At 33.7% G+C, this 17,875-nt stretch overlaps 3 protein-coding genes across 4 annotated transcripts; 1 reads left to right on the top strand and 2 right to left on the bottom strand.

The window, feature by feature from the left end:
- Positions 1-403: 403 nt before the first annotated feature.
- LOC143922069 (spliceosome associated factor 3, U4/U6 recycling protein-like) lies at positions 404-3,681 on the top strand (the record flags this gene model as incomplete). The annotated part of the gene is made up of 7 exons (XM_077445340.1): positions 404-580; positions 657-996; positions 1,062-1,191; positions 1,878-1,995; positions 2,075-2,310; positions 2,393-2,569; positions 2,645-3,681. Coding segments are annotated over 7 exons (1,332 nt in total), but the record flags the coding sequence as incomplete, so codon positions are not given.
- Positions 3,682-4,884: 1,203 nt separating this feature from the next.
- On the bottom strand, positions 4,885-13,723 carry LOC143922066 (DNA repair endonuclease XPF-like). 2 transcript variants are annotated; one of them, XR_013261544.1, is made up of 16 exons: positions 13,499-13,723; positions 13,268-13,420; positions 13,019-13,199; positions 12,837-12,949; positions 12,597-12,762; positions 12,387-12,523; positions 11,056-11,210; positions 10,530-10,981; positions 10,126-10,440; positions 9,839-9,935; positions 8,117-8,244; positions 7,879-8,052; positions 7,570-7,713; positions 5,924-6,118; positions 5,606-5,852; positions 4,891-5,427 (listed from the first exon to the last, which is right to left on the bottom strand). XR_013261544.1 is itself a non-coding variant. In XM_077445337.1 (15 exons), exons 1-15 carry the CDS (start codon positions 13,639-13,641, stop codon positions 5,670-5,672), a joined length of 2,736 nt encoding a protein of 911 aa, XP_077301463.1. In that variant the 5' UTR covers positions 13,642-13,723; the 3' UTR covers positions 4,885-5,669. The 2 variants fall into 2 exon arrangements, 1 of the variants encoding a protein (XP_077301463.1); XM_077445337.1 differs by having other exon boundaries at positions 4,885-5,852.
- A 1,997-nt stretch (positions 13,724-15,720) lies between these two features.
- On the bottom strand, positions 15,721-17,826 carry LOC143922068 (amidophosphoribosyltransferase-like; the record flags this gene model as incomplete). Its single annotated transcript, XM_077445339.1, has 5 exons — positions 15,721-16,372; positions 16,454-16,574; positions 16,648-16,869; positions 17,493-17,518; positions 17,586-17,826. Coding segments are annotated over 5 exons (762 nt in total), but the record flags the coding sequence as incomplete, so codon positions are not given.
- Between the last annotated feature and the right edge of the window lie 49 nt (positions 17,827-17,875).

Genomic DNA, 17,875 nt, shown 5'->3' with positions numbered 1-17,875 from the left:
TAAAATACATAATATATCTCGTAGTTTTGGCTTAATTGTCAAATAATCATTCTTCATACAATTGAGACGTGTCGTCGCCATTGTTCAACAGACGTGACGTCACATAAACGAGGTTTCAATATGGTTCCACAAAAAACTAATTTTGACTGGTATATATTCATTTTAAGCAAATTGAATAGATGGCATTCAACTGTCAGTAATATATTCGACCAATTTTGAACCTTAAAACAGTTGAAATAGGCGCATATAAGGCTCAAAATCCCGTGCAAAGTTCAGAAATTCTATGGAAGACAGCCGTGCTACAGACTTGTCGCGCAAAGCTTCCATAGAAGACGGCCGCGGGCAAACGGTTAACTATACTAATATACATCCAGAATATTAATTTTTTATGTAAATGTATCAGATGTGGGGCGACGAGGCTGACAAAGAATTCACAATATTGCAATACTGGGCCAGAGTTGAGTATCATCGCTCAAAAGATTACAAATATGGCGAAGAGCTATTTAAAGAGATTCTCGGTACGCACGAACGGGATTTCGGAACTTTAGATACGCTCGTCGAGTGTAATAAAACGTGTTCGGTAAATTAACACAACCATCGGTTTGATGTTTTTGAATGATCGTAGATTTTATGTTGTTGTTGTTGTGAACTTTCAGGCGAAAGCGGAAGAATGGTCTGAGACTCAATCCAAAAATAAAGCGTACTCTAATACTAAGTATAAGTCAAATAACTTTAAGGGCAACGCCACAAATAGCGATTCATTCAATAGAAATAAAAGCAAGAAGAAGGGATACAATGCCGACGAGAATGATAATAAAAAGTCCATGAAAAGACGACACGATGATGACGATCAAGTGTCGGACGCACACGAAAGGAATTCCAGTGCTAAAGTTAGGGTTTCAAATCCGAAACAAAGTGTAGAAAATAGTTTTAATCATAGTAAGTCTCAGATGGAACCAAGGCAAAATTTGAAAAGGAAATGCGATTCCTCCGAAGGTAAATAACTGTTTATTATTTTTTGTCCTAATGAATAAAATATTCACTTTGAACTTTAATTTTAGATTCGGCTCAATCTCCCGTCAAAAAGTCGAAAGATAGTCAACCGTTCGACAGTGAATCGTCAAAAACAAACGATTATCAAGACGAAGAGAAAAATAGCCGCACTGTCTTTATAAGCAATCTCGGATTCAAGTTAGTTTTCTTTGTGTTATTTATTATTTATTTAAACCTCGTCTACCTCACGGTACCGAAAGTGAAAAGGTCGAAAAAGCAAATATCGGAAGGCAAAGATCTTAAGTCGAAAGATAAAAAAAAAAGGCTGCATGGTAAACGGTACTATGTATATATATAATATATATCTGTGGCATGCGATGAAATTATCTCTCTTTTTGTCATACAGCCTTGTTTAATGTGCGCGCGCAGGATACGGGAGGAAAAGCCTGTTCCTGTTGTATCCTGCTCGCGCAAATTAAGTGAGGATGTACCAAGAATGCCTAACAGGTAAACCCCAATGCGCCTTCCTGGCCAATCACAAACAATGCAGCATTTTTATTTATTACATAAGTCACTCAAAAACTCGAAATTAACGAGTCATCTATGAATCTTGTACATAACTTTTATTGTACATAAGTCATACTCAAATAGTGGGTAGGAACAATGTTATCAGAAAAATTGACAAACTCTGATAGGAGACGATCGACTCGGAGTCACAAATATCCGAGTCTGACCAGCAGCATTACAGATAATAAACTCGGAATAAATTATTTTCAATTGACGGGATTTCACAGGATCGAACCCAAAAGCACAACCACTGAGCCTTACTGTTGGCTAAAACTTAGTTGTATATATTTGGAAAATGTATGGTTTTATGCTTTCAGAGTCGACGAAGCTGAATTGAAGGAGAAGTTAAATGAATACGGATCGATAGTGGAGTTGCGACTCATCAGCGGCGTTAAATCCTACGGGAGCATCTGCTACGGAGTATATACCGATATCGTTCGTATTCAATACTTGTTCGTATTGTCTTTAAAATCGATGTGTAGCCGTTAAAAAATGAAATCCGTTTGCTTTTCAGAATTCAGTCGACGTGGCGCTGGCGCACGATCGAACCCTCTTCAACGATCGACCGATGTTCATATCCCGCTACTGCGACAAAGACAACCGAAAGAAGCACTTTTCGTATTCTACAGGCATCGAAAAGAATAAATTGTTCGTCAAGAACATTTCATTCGAACATTGCAAAGACGAAAGCCTCCGGGAAATATTTGGAAAATGCGGAGAACTAAAAGACATAAGAATCGTCACCCACAAGTGTGTATTGATAATGTAACCACTGATCAAACATCCACGTATTATGTATATATATATAATTTGACAATTATTCTTTGGACAGAACTGGTAAACCGAAAGGTCTCGCTTACGTCGAATATACCAATGCTCAAAGTGCTGCTGCGGCCGTAACATCCATAGACGGAATGGAGCTAGGTGGTCGCTGCCTCAACGTCTCTCTGAGTGCTCCACCTCCAAAGAAATTGTCCTTGCCCGAAGTCAATCCAACCACTTCGACTACGTACGCCTCATTACTTGATTGTCTGCGAATAAATAAATAAAAAAGAACTCGAATGATCATCGTTATTTGTTTTAGGAGGACTCACGCTCGTACGCAGCTGTTCATACCGGCTGTCATACAAAAGTCAGCTCCGTCGAAGAGCTCAATACCCGATCTCGGCGAGTCTAACACATCTAAATCGAAATTAACCAACAATGACTTCAAAAATATGCTATTGGGTACTAAATAGCATATTTATTAATTGACAAATTATGTTTCGGTACCTGTTTTACTTTTTGGTTTTATATTTTTGGTAATTGTACATAAAGAAGTGCCTGGAGGCATCGAGCAATTGAAATACGTATATTTTCTTTTTTGTTTTTGTTTAATTTCATTTTCTTTTGATTCGTTGTGATCTTATTGTTATAATTCCTCATTTTTTATGTTCCGTTTAGTATGTATTGAAATATTGTTTCCTTTTTTTTTTAACTACACAATATTGTGTAAATTGATTTTAAAGCAGCTAGTGTTCGATGAAAAATGGCAATTAAAAGTGCCGCAATTAATAGATATAAATTATTGGCGATTTGATAGTTTACATTCACCAAAAAGTTGTATAATGTATGTATATAATAATATATATATATTGTTTTCGATTGAAGATTTAAAGAAAAAAAAAAACAATTGAATATTATTTTTGTCCAATAATAATATGTAATTATTAACCTACATATAATAGTTGATATTTGTATGTGTAAACATTGATTACACTTTAGTTCATTTTTGCAGCTGATCAAGATTACATAATTGTAATGTCATTTGAATTTAATAGTCTTACTGAAGTGTACGTTGTAAAACGCTACGCCTAGTCGTCTCATACATATTAAAAATAATCATAATTGAGTAGCATCCAGACAAGATGAAGTTTTCACTTCTGTAAAAACTTGATATAATATTATAATACTGGAATAGTTTTTCTTGTTTATACAAAATGTCTATGATACTTGTGACCGCCAATATACTTACTCATCTCCGTGTTTATATGACCCTATAAATGTGAATTCGTTTCCAACATTTAAAAAATTATGCTGTTATTTTATTAAATAAAAATAAAAGTCGTTTGAAAATTTTTTATATTGAATTTTATTTAAAAAAAGAAATGAGAATAATATGAAGATATAATTCTTTATATTACAGTAAAACCTTGATTATCCGGACTAATTGGGGATGAAGGTAGTCCGTATATAGTCGAAAAAATCACAATGGATGGGGAAAGACGAGTACATTCAGTATGAATAATTTGTATTTGTCTACATTTACATTTAATATATAATTTCGAAAGACTTTGTAAGTATGAAGACAATTCAATTGGTTGAATATTATATTTTTTCGATTCAAATAAATTTAATAAAACAAAAAATGAATATTTACTAATAGATTCGCCATGTTGCTGTTTATATTACAAATACTGAGCGAAGCCGGGTAAAACAACTAGTATATAATAACATGAAGATCAATATTAAATTATTCTTTACTAGTGGTTTTACCCGGCTTCGCTCGGTATTTGTAATATAACCGCTTAAATATGGTTAATCTAATAGTAAACATTCATTTGTTTTTTTATTAAATTTATTTGAAACAATAAAAAAATATATTTAATGACAGCCAATTAGAAATTACACACAACTGATGGTTTTTTTTATACATAAGGAAACCGGAACTGAAGAAATAATCATGATCCAGAACTGAAACAGGAATCCTGATCCGGAACTGAATAAGGAATCCAGAACAGGAACTGAAAAAGGAATCGATATCGATGTTATAGAAAATTAGATTTTTTCTGATAATGTCACGGATTGTACCACCCAAACCTTACATAATTACATACAAAGTCTCTTTCGAAATTATATATTAGATTGAGTAATTTCATTTTGAAAAACAAACGTCCTTTGAGTATTGAATTTTGAAGACTCATTTCTATGTCTTATTTTCGAATTTTTATGTTATGCATTTATGATTCATGCTCCGTTTTTTCTTATGCCATCACAAACGTAAACATTTGAAAGCAATTTCAATTCGTCACATGCAAAGCAGCAAAATGGTAAAATTTGTGTTCGTTTTTAACAATCCGGATAATCGAGGTTCTAATGTATACTTGATGACTACATATCAGGACTGTGGAGTCGCTTCAATATGTACCGACTCCAACTGTGACCTGAACGATTTTAGTAAGATCGACTCTTCTTCTGCCAACGAATATACATAATTGTTGATGATTAAAATAATAGCGATTTTCAAAATATAAAAAATTAAAGGAATCAAAAAAATAATGACTAAAATTCGACATGTAACCCAATTTATTGAATTATTAGTAATGAAATAAATAGGTATAAATAAAAAGTACATTCATAGTGTGTTTATTAATTTCATACACAAACAAATCAATTTATAATAAACACAAATTAGAACAAAAAAGAGTATAAGACAGAGGAAATAGTTGGTTTTGGCCACAACACATCAAAATACAAACATGCAATTCAAAGATTTAATGTAATTTCAATTAATTAGTAGATTTACTTCATCAAATTGGAGACTAGTTGACGCATGACATAATACTATTCATTAAAAAAGAGGAGTTGGAGTCATTTGATTTTTTACGTTTCCGACTCTGGCTCCACAGCCGTAAAATATACATACATATGCGTACAATGAAAATTCGTTAACTGAGATATCTTGCGAATGTTTTATGATTGATATTAGTGGTTGTTAAATATATTCTAACAAAGAAGCAATACCAGATTTCAATAAATTCAAGATACTCTGTTTGTTTGCTGCTGGTTATTTCAAACAACTTCGTTTTATACTATTGGATGAAAAACCTATAAAAAATAATGATTTTTAGTCACCGATCTACATGTGTAAAAAGGTCAAAAGTCATTGATCTATATTCAAGTGGAATACATCATCTTCCACTCAATAATTGAAGTGTATAATAAAGTTCCTCAAAGCAATGGTTCATACAATTAATGGATTTTCATTGTATGCTAATGTACATACTTAAAATCATTTCTAAGCTTTCACCACACAACAGACACTTTGGGAAATGATCGTCACACAGTATTTATTTTCTATTATAATATTTCCCTTTCCTTGGTTTACGGAATCCATTTTTCGGCAGATTCTTGTGTGTGATTACTGTGAGATTACTGTGAGCTGAAGACTCTGAAACTTTATAACTGTTATGAAAGACACTCCACAGTGTTTCACCATCATTTTTATTACCAACAATATCGACAATCTCCGTCTGCAAAAAAAAATCACACATCAATACAAAAAAAAAAAACTCTATATAACGCAAAGAAAACGTTTACACACCTTCGAAAGTTTGATAATATCATTCAAACTGATGCCTTTATTCATTATTCTAGCGACATTCTTCGAATTGACACCAGGTAACTTCAACATGAAGTCGTATATTCCAGGATCATAGCGTTCAATGGAAAGACTGTCCACCGAAGCGTCCTCTCCCAGAGCTGCTGCAGCTGAACTGCTCGGTTGAGGTCTTCCTTGCTATGAACAATTTATTACAAATGCTATATTTGATTTATTAATATAATAAATACATTATATAAATATATAGATAATAATAATAACGAGATAATGACCATTGTGACCTGACAGGTTGCCCTAATGCGTCACACCAGTCTTACAAAAAAAAAAAAAACAATAAAAATTGGCAATCATTCATCGCATTCAAACTCGTGTTGAATCTCATGAAACTGACCAGTTCATCAACATCACAATCAAACAGGTCCAAATGTTCACCTATTACATTAAGGAACCGGATAGCCTTTACAAGAGACGAGTTATTGAAAGCACACGTTTTCGCAGCAATAGATTGGAAAAGTAAACAATAACGCAAAGCTCTACCGCATTCAGGCGCCTAAAATTTAAGTTCCGATAAAATCGAAGGGTTGTCAATACTTCCCTTTAATACTCCAAAGAAGTATTTGGAATTGGCAATAATTCTATCTCGAAGATAATGAGTCAAAGCCTAGAACACCTTGTAAAAAGGCAGTGGGAAATAAATAGGGGTATTTCCTCATATAAAGGTGTAAGAATATAGCACGACTTGTGCTATTACGAATCAAAACCAGTGATTTCATCATCGATCCTGTACAAACATGCATAACTCAAGGGCATCGACCCCTTCGACCATTCCAGAAGAAAGAGTTCATCGCTCGATCGTAAAACGAACGAAACCCAACAGTGATGTCATCAGGATACCGTAACACGTGTCTTAAAAATACATTTACTCGTGGCACGACCCCATTCTCAAACGAACGACATCCTGGCGCTGACCCCAAGCTATAAAGCACGCGCCTCGAAAATAGGTCAACACGTGTCCTGGAAACGAAAACAAAGCATCTGCACACGGCACGCCTCAAGCCAGAACGTATATAAAGCGACGCACCAGCTCCCAACACCAGAGTGAACCTCTGGAGTTCAACCAGATCACTTCTCCGAAGCTCAACTTCTTCGTACATACAATAACCATTGTAACAATTGAACAAAAATAAACGATCCTCTTACAAACACAAACGGTGTTTTCTTAGACCGGGACACGGTCAACACATCTGTCCCGCGTACTAAAAAGGTATCAAAGAAACTTTTTTTGAACTCTTTCTATCTAGAGAGAGAATTTAATTTCAGTGGGACTCCAAATTATAGATCCAAACTCTAATATGCTCCGGACAAGCGAACAATAAATCAATACGGTTATACTTGGATGTTGGAAGTAGTGAGCATTGCGCAAAAAAAATCAAAGCATTTTGGTGCCCTACAGCACATATCTTAAATATGAGTCGAAAATTTGAAGCCACTCCTAAACAGTATGCCAAGATCCACAGTTGAGCCCGTTCGCAATAACTGATAGTTCTGAAGGCTATAGGGGACAGAGAATTTGAAAAGGAAACAACATGGCAATATTCAAATAGCTTCGTAACGAAAATCAAACGTACCTTCAACTCTAGAAATAGTTCTGCAGTGGCGTATGGACTCGGCGACCATACAAGTTTGAGACGAGGAAAGTGCAACGTTAACAATTGTAATTTCTGACGTATGTCTGCACCCGGAGTTGCATCATTGGATAGCATATATTGCCCCTAAAGAAATCCTCTTATTTAGTACATATGTACATACACAATACAAGGCAAAATAATTCAGTGTGCAATATAACTCATCAAAGTTACATAATCTTTAAATAAAAATGACTTTTACTTCTATTTAGCTAGTGAATATTTACAAGTGAATCAAAATTTGGTACAAACTTGTAATTGGAAAGGCCTGCTCTGATCGAATTCAATTAATAGCATGGGTCTAGCATAGTTTCGGCACATTTGGGTGCACTGTGTGTAAAGTCGACCCGAATTCAACGAGCCTATAAGATCTGATAGGGATTTACGCTCCACACATATGTCCGGAGTCAGGATGTAATCGCCAATCTGCAAATGCGAATTGAAAGAAACGAAAACATTTAGCACAATAGTACCGTAGATGTTTACCCACCGTTATCGTGACAGGATCTATGTGGATGCCCTTTTTGTGCAACAGAGCCGGAAGATCTGATCGAAACTCCCGCATGTTGACGATGACTATTTGCTTTACGGGAACCACCGCTCCTGATTCCTGTCCGCCTACATTGTGATTGTTTTATTTATATTACATAAATACATCATATAGAGAACAGACTAGTGGTTAGTATATAATGCTTCATAACCATCATCATCATTATATATACATCATAGCCAGCAGATTAAACTAGTGGTTAGCATATAATGCTTTGAACAAAGTGGTCACAGGTTCAAACCTCACTGGTTTCTGCTGGCCAGACCTTGGATTTGTGACTCCAACTCGATCGTTTCCTATCAGAGTTTGCCAATTTATCTGATTTACATTGAAACTGTTCCAACAAATTGACAACCTTACCCACTTTCTCGCAAAATCTCGAGTTTTCAGCAATCTCAAATTTCGCTGAATTGTTTAAAATACTGCAAATTTACAAATTTGACCATAGATGTCTCTGTGGATATTAATTGATATGTATTTATGTACTTTGTATAATACTAATAATATTCGTATCAAATGTACAATGTTTCTAGCCTGCAAGGCGTATTGGGGTTACCTGTTAGGCCTTCCTGGTATAAATTAAAGATAAAAATAAAAATATGTGCCATGACAAGAATTACTTCAAGGCGACACATATGGTTATATTATTTTTATAATTAAGTAAGTATTAACATTTTTCAAACACAACAGTATGTACATAGAATACAATAGAGAATCAACATTTTTTTAATATAAAGTAAATTCGCGAAATACATTATGTATGTAGGTAGCATATTTTTATAAGATTCAACAAATTCGAGACGCTAATAACTCGAATTTGCGAGAAACTGAGGGGGAGAATGTCGATTTATTGGATCCGTCACAACAATTAAGCTATAAAATCACAATCATTAACAGGATCAGTGTTTTTAACAATCACATGATCTCGCCAGCAGCGAATTTGGCCGGAACTTGAATCCACAACCTCTCGACTGGTATGCAATAACTCTACCAGTGCACTACGCTGTGGCTTATATGTTTTTATTTTTTATTATTATTATACACACTCGTCTAACAGATTGCTCCAAAGCGACGAGTGTGCTAAAAAGATTAAGAAAGGATAAAAGGAAAAAAGTACATGAAATTTTACAATTAAAAATACTTAAATAAAGAAAAGATAACTAAATAAAACATGACATAGAAAAAAAGAATTCTTAATAAATTCATAATTAAATAAACTAACTCAACCTTTCTAAATGGTCGCGACTTCCGTAACTTAGGAAGTGGTGCAGAGAATGAAGAGAGATGTGACAAATGTCAATGGCACTATCCAGTGAATTTAAGAAACAGAGGCCACGAGGAATGGGATAATAGCTGAAAGCCACAGTTCTAGCCAGAGTAGTGTGAAAAAGGGGACGATGGCGGGTCCATATCATACTCTCCGGAGCATGAAGGCCCAACTCAGCCAGGATAGACGAACAGGAGATATAGCCTCTAAATATGGAAAACAAGAACTTGATGAGGGCAACACTCCTCCTGTGGTCAAGAGAAGTGTAGCCGACCATACCCATGACGAATTGTGAAGGAAATAAGTATGGGTAAATCCCATATTGCTCCTTATAAAGCAGTCAGAAAAATTGTATCAGTTAAACAATAATTAATTAATTCGATGAAGCTCTTCACCTGCTTTTCTCATATTTGTTTCTAGAATTGGTTCAGTGATTTCCATATGTGAAGCCATTTCTGATTTTCCATCTTGATACGTCGGAATCACCATAGTCTACAAATCAAAATTGTTATTAGTTTCAATAAGAATACCTCGCGTTCAAACAAGATTTTGCGAATTTATTATATTTCTTCAAACGATTCCAAATGAAAACTGTTAAAACCGTCGTTTCAAAAGCCAACATTTATCGGAATACCCGCGTATATATGTAATTTAATTATATTAATATAAAATCTGATATTACACTTTTAGCTTGTATCAAAAGTTCAAAGGACTCCTTTTCACGTCTCAGAGATGTCAAGTAGGCCTGCTGCTCGGTAGTCTGGGCATGCATCAGAAAATAAACAGGGAGTGGACGTTCATTGCGATCCTTTCTTCGAGCCTCGTACAGTTCCAATTGCCTCATGGCAGTTATTTCAGAATGGTACATTACGACAAAGCTCGGCTTTAACACATGCAGCGTATTCTCTATACAGATTCCATCACTGAGGTTTTTAAAAGTTTGTATATGAACGGACGGAGTACCGAAATCTACTTGCGTCAAGTCCATATTTTCCATCTAAACAGATCAATGTTTAAAACAACAATACAAATTCATTTCATTTAACGGATTAAAAATGAAAAATTCATATTGCAAGTCGAGTTTACCTGAGTGAAAGACTCGAAACATGTCTCATCTGCATTTGTAGATTTATCACTCGTAGCGGTTATATTATCCATAATCGCTTGAGACATTGTTAGAATGTAATTATCTTTGTGTTCACTCTCTTCGTCTGCATTGTCGTCATTTACTAGCGTTTGTTCAGATTCTTTTAACGTTTCGGATGATTTTTGAATATCAGCGTCAGACTTGAAAGATTTATACAAGTCGGAAAGCAGAGGTATTTGTACTTCATCGCGTATCGCAGAGTAATACAAACACTTCTGAGGACCCATCGTTAGATAATCTTTCAATTGGAGGCAAGTTTTTGTATCCTGGCATAAAATTAGTATCTTAATATTCCGCTCCGAGTTTTTCAAGCGCTTCTGATCGGCTGGTATTAACACTGTAAGTATTTGGGTGATGCATTTCCATTTCGAAGAGAATTCCGGTTCAAATTCTGAAGAAAATTTATAATATCTACGATTAAGAAGTGTAATTATAAGTGAATATGCAAATGTTTATATGACTAACCCCGTTTAGAATTGAATACTCGATTTTTAGCATGTTTGAACAGTTTTTTTGCAGAATCTAATAGAATCCAACCGGAATTGACTTTGGCGTATTCCGGTGTTCTGTATTTACTGAGAAGCCCATAAAAACTGACCGCATTGTGGTGTATTAAATTTCTATAACATTAACGTTAAATTAAATCGCTTGAATTTCGCAGTATTGTTTAAAATTACATACATGCATAGATATAGAATACCATGGATACGCCCTGACGCTCTAAGCCGATCACCCTTTTGGACCATGCACACACAAAAAAAAGTACAGATCATGCACACTCTCTCTCAGTAGCTAGTTAGCTTCTAAGTAGGAAGGTCGATTGACATTTTTCGAAAATGCCAACGTGTTCAGTGAAATTGTGTTACAATTACTCAAGAAAACATAAAAAGGCGGATGGCATCACATATTATAAGTAAGAATTAATATATAATGTCTTCAATTATAGTAGTATTTTAACATATAATGAAATATCGGCGCGATATATGTAGTGTTGTATGCAGTGATTGAACAGTGGTCGACAACCTCTGCCACAGGTGTAAATGCACGCTTATATTTTGTTGGCACTGAAGGAAATTCAGAAATCGACATTAAGTTTAAAACTACAAACAATGAACTAAATATTAAAGTGTCAGCTTTAAAATTGATCCTTGTGGAAGTTACTAATGTTTAAATATTGTAATAGTTAATGATGGTTTTATAATTGGGCCTCGCTGTGATTTTATTTTTTATTCATATTTTGTTTTATTTATTTTACTTTTTCTTTCTCCTTTGTACATTTTTATGTACTATTTTAATTGTATTATTATTTTATTTTACCATGTTTTCTGCTTTTTAATTTTTCTGTTTTTTACTAATTTTACTTGTATTTATATCTTTATTAAATGTAGGCCATTGTGGCGCATTAGGTTCTTCCTGTAATGCCACAATGGTCCAAAACTATTAATAAAATAAAATAAAATAAAATTATAGTAACATACATTTGTAGTTTAATATAGTGTGTATAACTAAATATTTTTTTCTTAATATGGCTTTATTAGTTTGGTTTACTGTCACACGGAATGTCCAATAAAATAAAGTTATAAATAAAATAAAACTTCAGTGCATGTAAATATACATAAACTGGTTGCTGACCACTGCCGACCGCTGCGTTTCTTCCTTTTTTTACCACTTCCCCGCTAGTTAAACCACCTGCACCCCTCAGTTAGTGGCGACAAGATCTCCAACGAAATTTGTATGTAATGGCATATCTAGGTTATTCTACATCTATGCATACATAGTTTTAGATTGATGATTACGTTAACAGGTTCCGCATTATCCGTAAATCTTGAACCAATTCTTTTGTTCTAGTGCTGAGCTGGTGCCAAATGCAGTCCAGTTGCGATTGAAGAATCTTATGAAAGTTTTTAGTAATGCAATTCTCTACTGTTATTTCCTACAATTTGAAACAAAAAATACAAATACTCTGTTTATACAAATATTTATGTACAAATGAAGAAGAACTTCACCTGTAAATCCAAAGTAGGATTGATTTTTTTCAACTCCTTAGTAGTATAATTCATAATGTCTAAAAGACATGTCTCCATGAGGGTCGCTTTATACGATAACGGCACATGAAATTCCAGAACTGTTGGCGGATGAGGATTCAAACATTGACTAATTAAACTATGAAATCTGCAAATTTAATAATACATTTTAATACTCACTAATTATCAAGATACACGTCAAATATTTGTAATAAGTATAACCTGGGCCATAAAAAGAGATCTTTGAGAAATAGCGATTTCATCACTTTTTCAACGTGAGCAAAACCAAATGTGAAACACTGCGGTGTGTGAGAGAATGCTTTGATGAAACCGGTCTAAAAATAAACATAGTTTTTATTTAATATTATATAACCAATACATCAGTAGTAATGATTTTTGCTAACTTTATTGCTTTGCCTATATAGTCGTAGAGCGAAAGCTTCTTGACAGCTTTCCAATATTGTGTGGGCTCTTAATACAATAACACCTGTAATATGCTCGACGGGTACTCTACTTTTCAACAAATCAACAACCAATATTCGTGTTGAAACGAAATGTACCCCACCTTCCAAATAAGTCTTTTCTCTAAAAAAGCAATTGATTTGTATTTATCATACGAACGAATGTGCATATAAAACTACCTTAAAACAAACCTTTCTGTAATGAGATTGGGTAGACTTTTCAATTTTAACAAATCCATATAATATTTTTCTTCGGCGTCTGAGCTGTTGACAACGATAACTAAATTTGAAGGGTCATTATGGGCTCGTAGAATGTTCTGCACGACGATACTTTCATTCAGTCCCCTTAAAAATATAAAAACTATTGAATTTTAATATATTGTACGTCTGATACCAATGATGAAAGTGTAGTAGAAGACGTACTTGGCAGTGATGAGCAATCCATCGCAATCAATGATGTCGGTGAACATTTGACGTTCAAAATCAAGCATAGGGAAAGGTTTGTTTGTAAAATCCACGGAATCATTTTTTATTTGATCGTCACCAGCATTTGTTTGACTATCCATCGCAGACCTAATTTCCCGCCAAATCTTATTATATATTGTCAACTGGTTTCGCTGTCACTTTGACAGTTCATTTGATTGAAACGAAATCTTTTCCAACCATGGCTTATTTGCCCAGCTTTAAGAGGGCCGAACACCAGCGCCTTGTCCATACAAACGTATTACACTTCTTCCTTCCTCAATTATGGCACTAGAGAAATTATTTTTCAATATGCTATGGATATACACCATTGGCATGCATCTGTGCCTTTATTTTTTTGATTAGTTATTTTTTATAGGAGCTAGGAAGCGCCAAACATCTATAAAATCACCTCTTTTTTACACCCACAAAAATAGTCCAGCCTGCTTATTTAACGGTCGATTTAAAAAAAAAATACGCGCACAGTTGCATATAAAATATTTTCCTCATACCGATGATGAATTTTTTTTTAAAATTGGTCCAGTTTCGGAGGAGAAAATTGGAGAATACGAAACCTCGATTTTGTCGATTTAAAATACGTATTATCTGGTCGAAGCGCAACTGTCGCATTCACTCAATATATATATTGATATATATTGTCGCATTCACTAAAAATATACATTCACTCAATATATATATCGAAGAAAGGAACGGCAACAAAATTAAGGTTTCGAGTGTACAGCCCTCTTAAGATTTTAAAGCTAAACATATGTCGTATTCATAGAAGTAGAATGCATAGAATCGCTCTCAGCCTCCAAAAATGTTGCCACAAAAAATCTGCGTGGCAGAGTTTGTTCATCGTTTGCTAAACTTCGTCTCTTTCTCTCTTGTCTCTCTTCTGACTTTCTGTCTCTCTCTTCGATGGCTCGCTTTTAGACGATACTTCTGTTAACAAAGACCATTCTATGCATTCTCATTCTATGATTGTATTTAAATAGATTGACACATCTTGACAAAATCCTTTCCTTTGAGTTCAAAAAGTTCTTATTTAGAGCTAAAAAAAATTATTTCTATAAAGAGCTTTGAAATTTACAAAATGTAGGTACTCTAAAGTTATGGTAATTAATTTCTGAATTGTCCAATTTATTATTCATGTTTTTCGATCCATACCAATCGAGGATTTTCTCGAGTGTCATCAGCGATGAATTATGCTTCAGTTATATTTATCAAATCGAAGTAGAAATTGAAATTTTTTTATGTATTCTGGCGCAGTTTTGTCGTCTACCCCTTTTTGCTGGGGCGGTTTTGTCGGGGCGCTTATATACCGAGGTTTTGACTGGACAGCAATAAAAATACCTTTAAATTTGCGTTTTAATATCTAAATTTAAATTAACAATTATAGAATAGTCCAGAGAAACGCTACAACTGTTGGCTAAGACATAGGTATCAGTCACTCTAACGAAAACAATACACTACGGCTGTAGCCAGGATTATTAAGGGGGGGCTGAAGCAGCTTTTTATAAGTTTTTAATCAGCTATAATTTATTGAAAATTAGGGCTAGTATATATAAATATTAAGTAAATATTATTAATACTCTTTTGAAGTGTCTATTTATTGATAAAAAATTCAGCGAGGCATTAAATAAAAAATTTTCAAGTTGATTGCTATTTTTCTAATTTTGTAGTATTTTTTTAATTTAGGGTGGAGGGAGGTTGGTGCCTCCATAGCTTCCTCCCCTAGTTACGTCCATGTAGCGTTACCTTAATGTCGTCTGCAGACATTCCCACGCCTGTTTTTAACATTTTTAAAATTAATTTAACATTTTAAGGGGTGAAAACCAGACTGGTTCAAGTGACATTTTTAAAAAAATCTGGTTTAATTGCTTAAATAATAGCATATATGAAATGCTATTATTTTACCACTTAAACCAGCTTTTTTTTTAAATTTCACTTGTACCAGTCTGGTTTTCAGTCCGTTATTTTGAAGTAGGTTTTTTAACAAAAAATCAGTAATACTTTTTTTAAATTATTTCAAATATATATTTCAAAAAATAATTATTTATTTGTTTATAATAATTGGTCCCAATCAATTGAATCAATTTAAGAAATAAAAAATATATTTATATTATATATAATACAATACATAATATTTTATTTATTTTTATTTTATTTTTTTATTTTATTAATTGAAAAATCAACAGACAGGATGTACAGAGATAGGTATAAAAAAAACAAAAAGTAAATAAATAATATATGTAACATCCGAGTCCAATAATAGATTTTTACAAAAATGAAAAAGATAAATATAAGGAAAACAAATTAAAAAGTAAAGAATAAAGGCATGACAAAATATGTAGTACATTGCATAATTAAACTATAGTATTAAAATATTTGGAAAAGGTTATAAGATAGAATATAAGAAAAAATTGAAATTTACAAATATAAAAAACAAATGAAAAAGGTAAATACAAAATAAACAAATGAAAAGGAAAAGAATGAAAGCTATAATATGATTAAATAGCACATTACATAACTAAACTAAAGTATAAAAATAATGGAAATATTGGAAAAATAGAATAGGAGAAAAAATGAATCAATCGGTCAAGATTCTCTTGATGTTACATATGATATGTATATTTAAACGAAAAAAATGACATTAAAATATAGTTGCAACTGCTAGGCACTACCATTCCAGATTATCAGGAAGTCCACCGGGATAGTCACCTGTTAAACAAGCAGTACAATGTCCACCCGCTCCTCCACCAGGAACTTTCATATGATATCTTACAGCACTAACCAAACCTTCCACACTCAAATATTTTAAGCTATCAGCACCTGCAATTATAATAGACGATATACACAGATATTCGACACAATAAAACAGTTACATACGCACACAAACAAAACACTACTGACCGACATGTTTAGCTAATTTCTCGGGACTCATCTTATTAGCTATCAGTTCTTCACGTGTTGGAATGTTGATGCCCATATAGCATGGATATTGCAAAGGCGGACTAGCAATTCTCACATGCACCTGAAAAATAAACAGTACACTTACATACACATATTTATTTTAAGATGTGCTATGAATATTTTAAGACAAGAACCTCCTTTGCCCCTGCATCACGCAGCAGCTTGATAATTGGGCCTATGGTATTGCCGCGAACAATCGAGTCATCGATCAATACAAGTCTTTCACCAGCAACATTGGCTGAAAGTGCACCAAATTTCTTCGCTACACCTAATTGACGTAGTCTTGTGGACGGCTGTATAAATGTTCGTCCGACGTATCGATTTTTGCATAATACTTCAACAAAAGGAATTCCAGACTATAAACATCAAAAGTATATTAATTAATTATTAACCTATGCTTCACCTGTATGGAATAACGCCTCGAATACTAAACTTTCCAAGCTCCAAGTAATACAAAATAAATCCCTAAAAATAATTTATAATACACCCGTATATACTAACTTGAAAAAACTGCATGCTATATATAATATTCCGTTTGTTACAGACATTACTAACAAACTAACCAGTAGATTCTATGACAGAATCACTAATAACCATACTAACACACTTGTGAAGAGTCTCGGTGATTACAACAAAATGTCTATACCCTTCAGGTATAAACACAGATTACCTAAACACAAGCTGCTTTAGGTCATCGACTTTAGAGAGTCTTTAATTAATAATATGTATTAGATGTATTATGAGCATTTATAAGAATTTTAAATAGGTTTTTGAGCTCTTTTTCCTATTACGCTGTACATATTAACATTATAATAATATAATACTATGATTACTAACAAAATTCATTTAAAATTGTAAAATACAAAATGATCAGTAGATCAGAAGCTATTAAAATAGATATAAGATGTATTGTGAACATAATTTAGTAATAATAAAAAGATCCAATCGAAAGGAAACCACAAGATTCTGACGATATTACCCAGCCATCGGAACCACTTGATTGGCCTAGAAAATATTAAATATATAAATATGTAAATATATAATGTCACATATTGGACAATATTCTACTCACCCATTGGTAATATTCTACCCAGACACAAAGGTCGGTTCCCGTACGGGTCCCTAACTCCGTAAATTCTGTCTTTGAGCATGATCACCAAGGAATACGACAAAGGAGCTAGTCTCATTAAATTTCGAATTCTAGCAGGCCAGTTCGGTCCGTTGAGTCCGCCTTCTTCTGCTGGACTTACACATAAGGCCTGAGTAATTAGCTCTGAGTCTGAATGAGTCGAAAGCCCGACACCCTCGTTGTTTTGTAATTTTTACGAATGCTTTTCACAAATAGCGAATTGTTCTAGGGTG

This window comes from Arctopsyche grandis, unplaced genomic scaffold (genome assembly GCF_051622035.1).
Source record: "Arctopsyche grandis isolate Sample6627 unplaced genomic scaffold, ASM5162203v2 HiC_scaffold_305, whole genome shotgun sequence".
Classification (NCBI taxonomy): Eukaryota; Metazoa; Arthropoda; class Insecta; order Trichoptera; family Hydropsychidae; genus Arctopsyche; species Arctopsyche grandis.
This window is presented reverse-complemented; position numbering and strand designations above follow the sequence as displayed.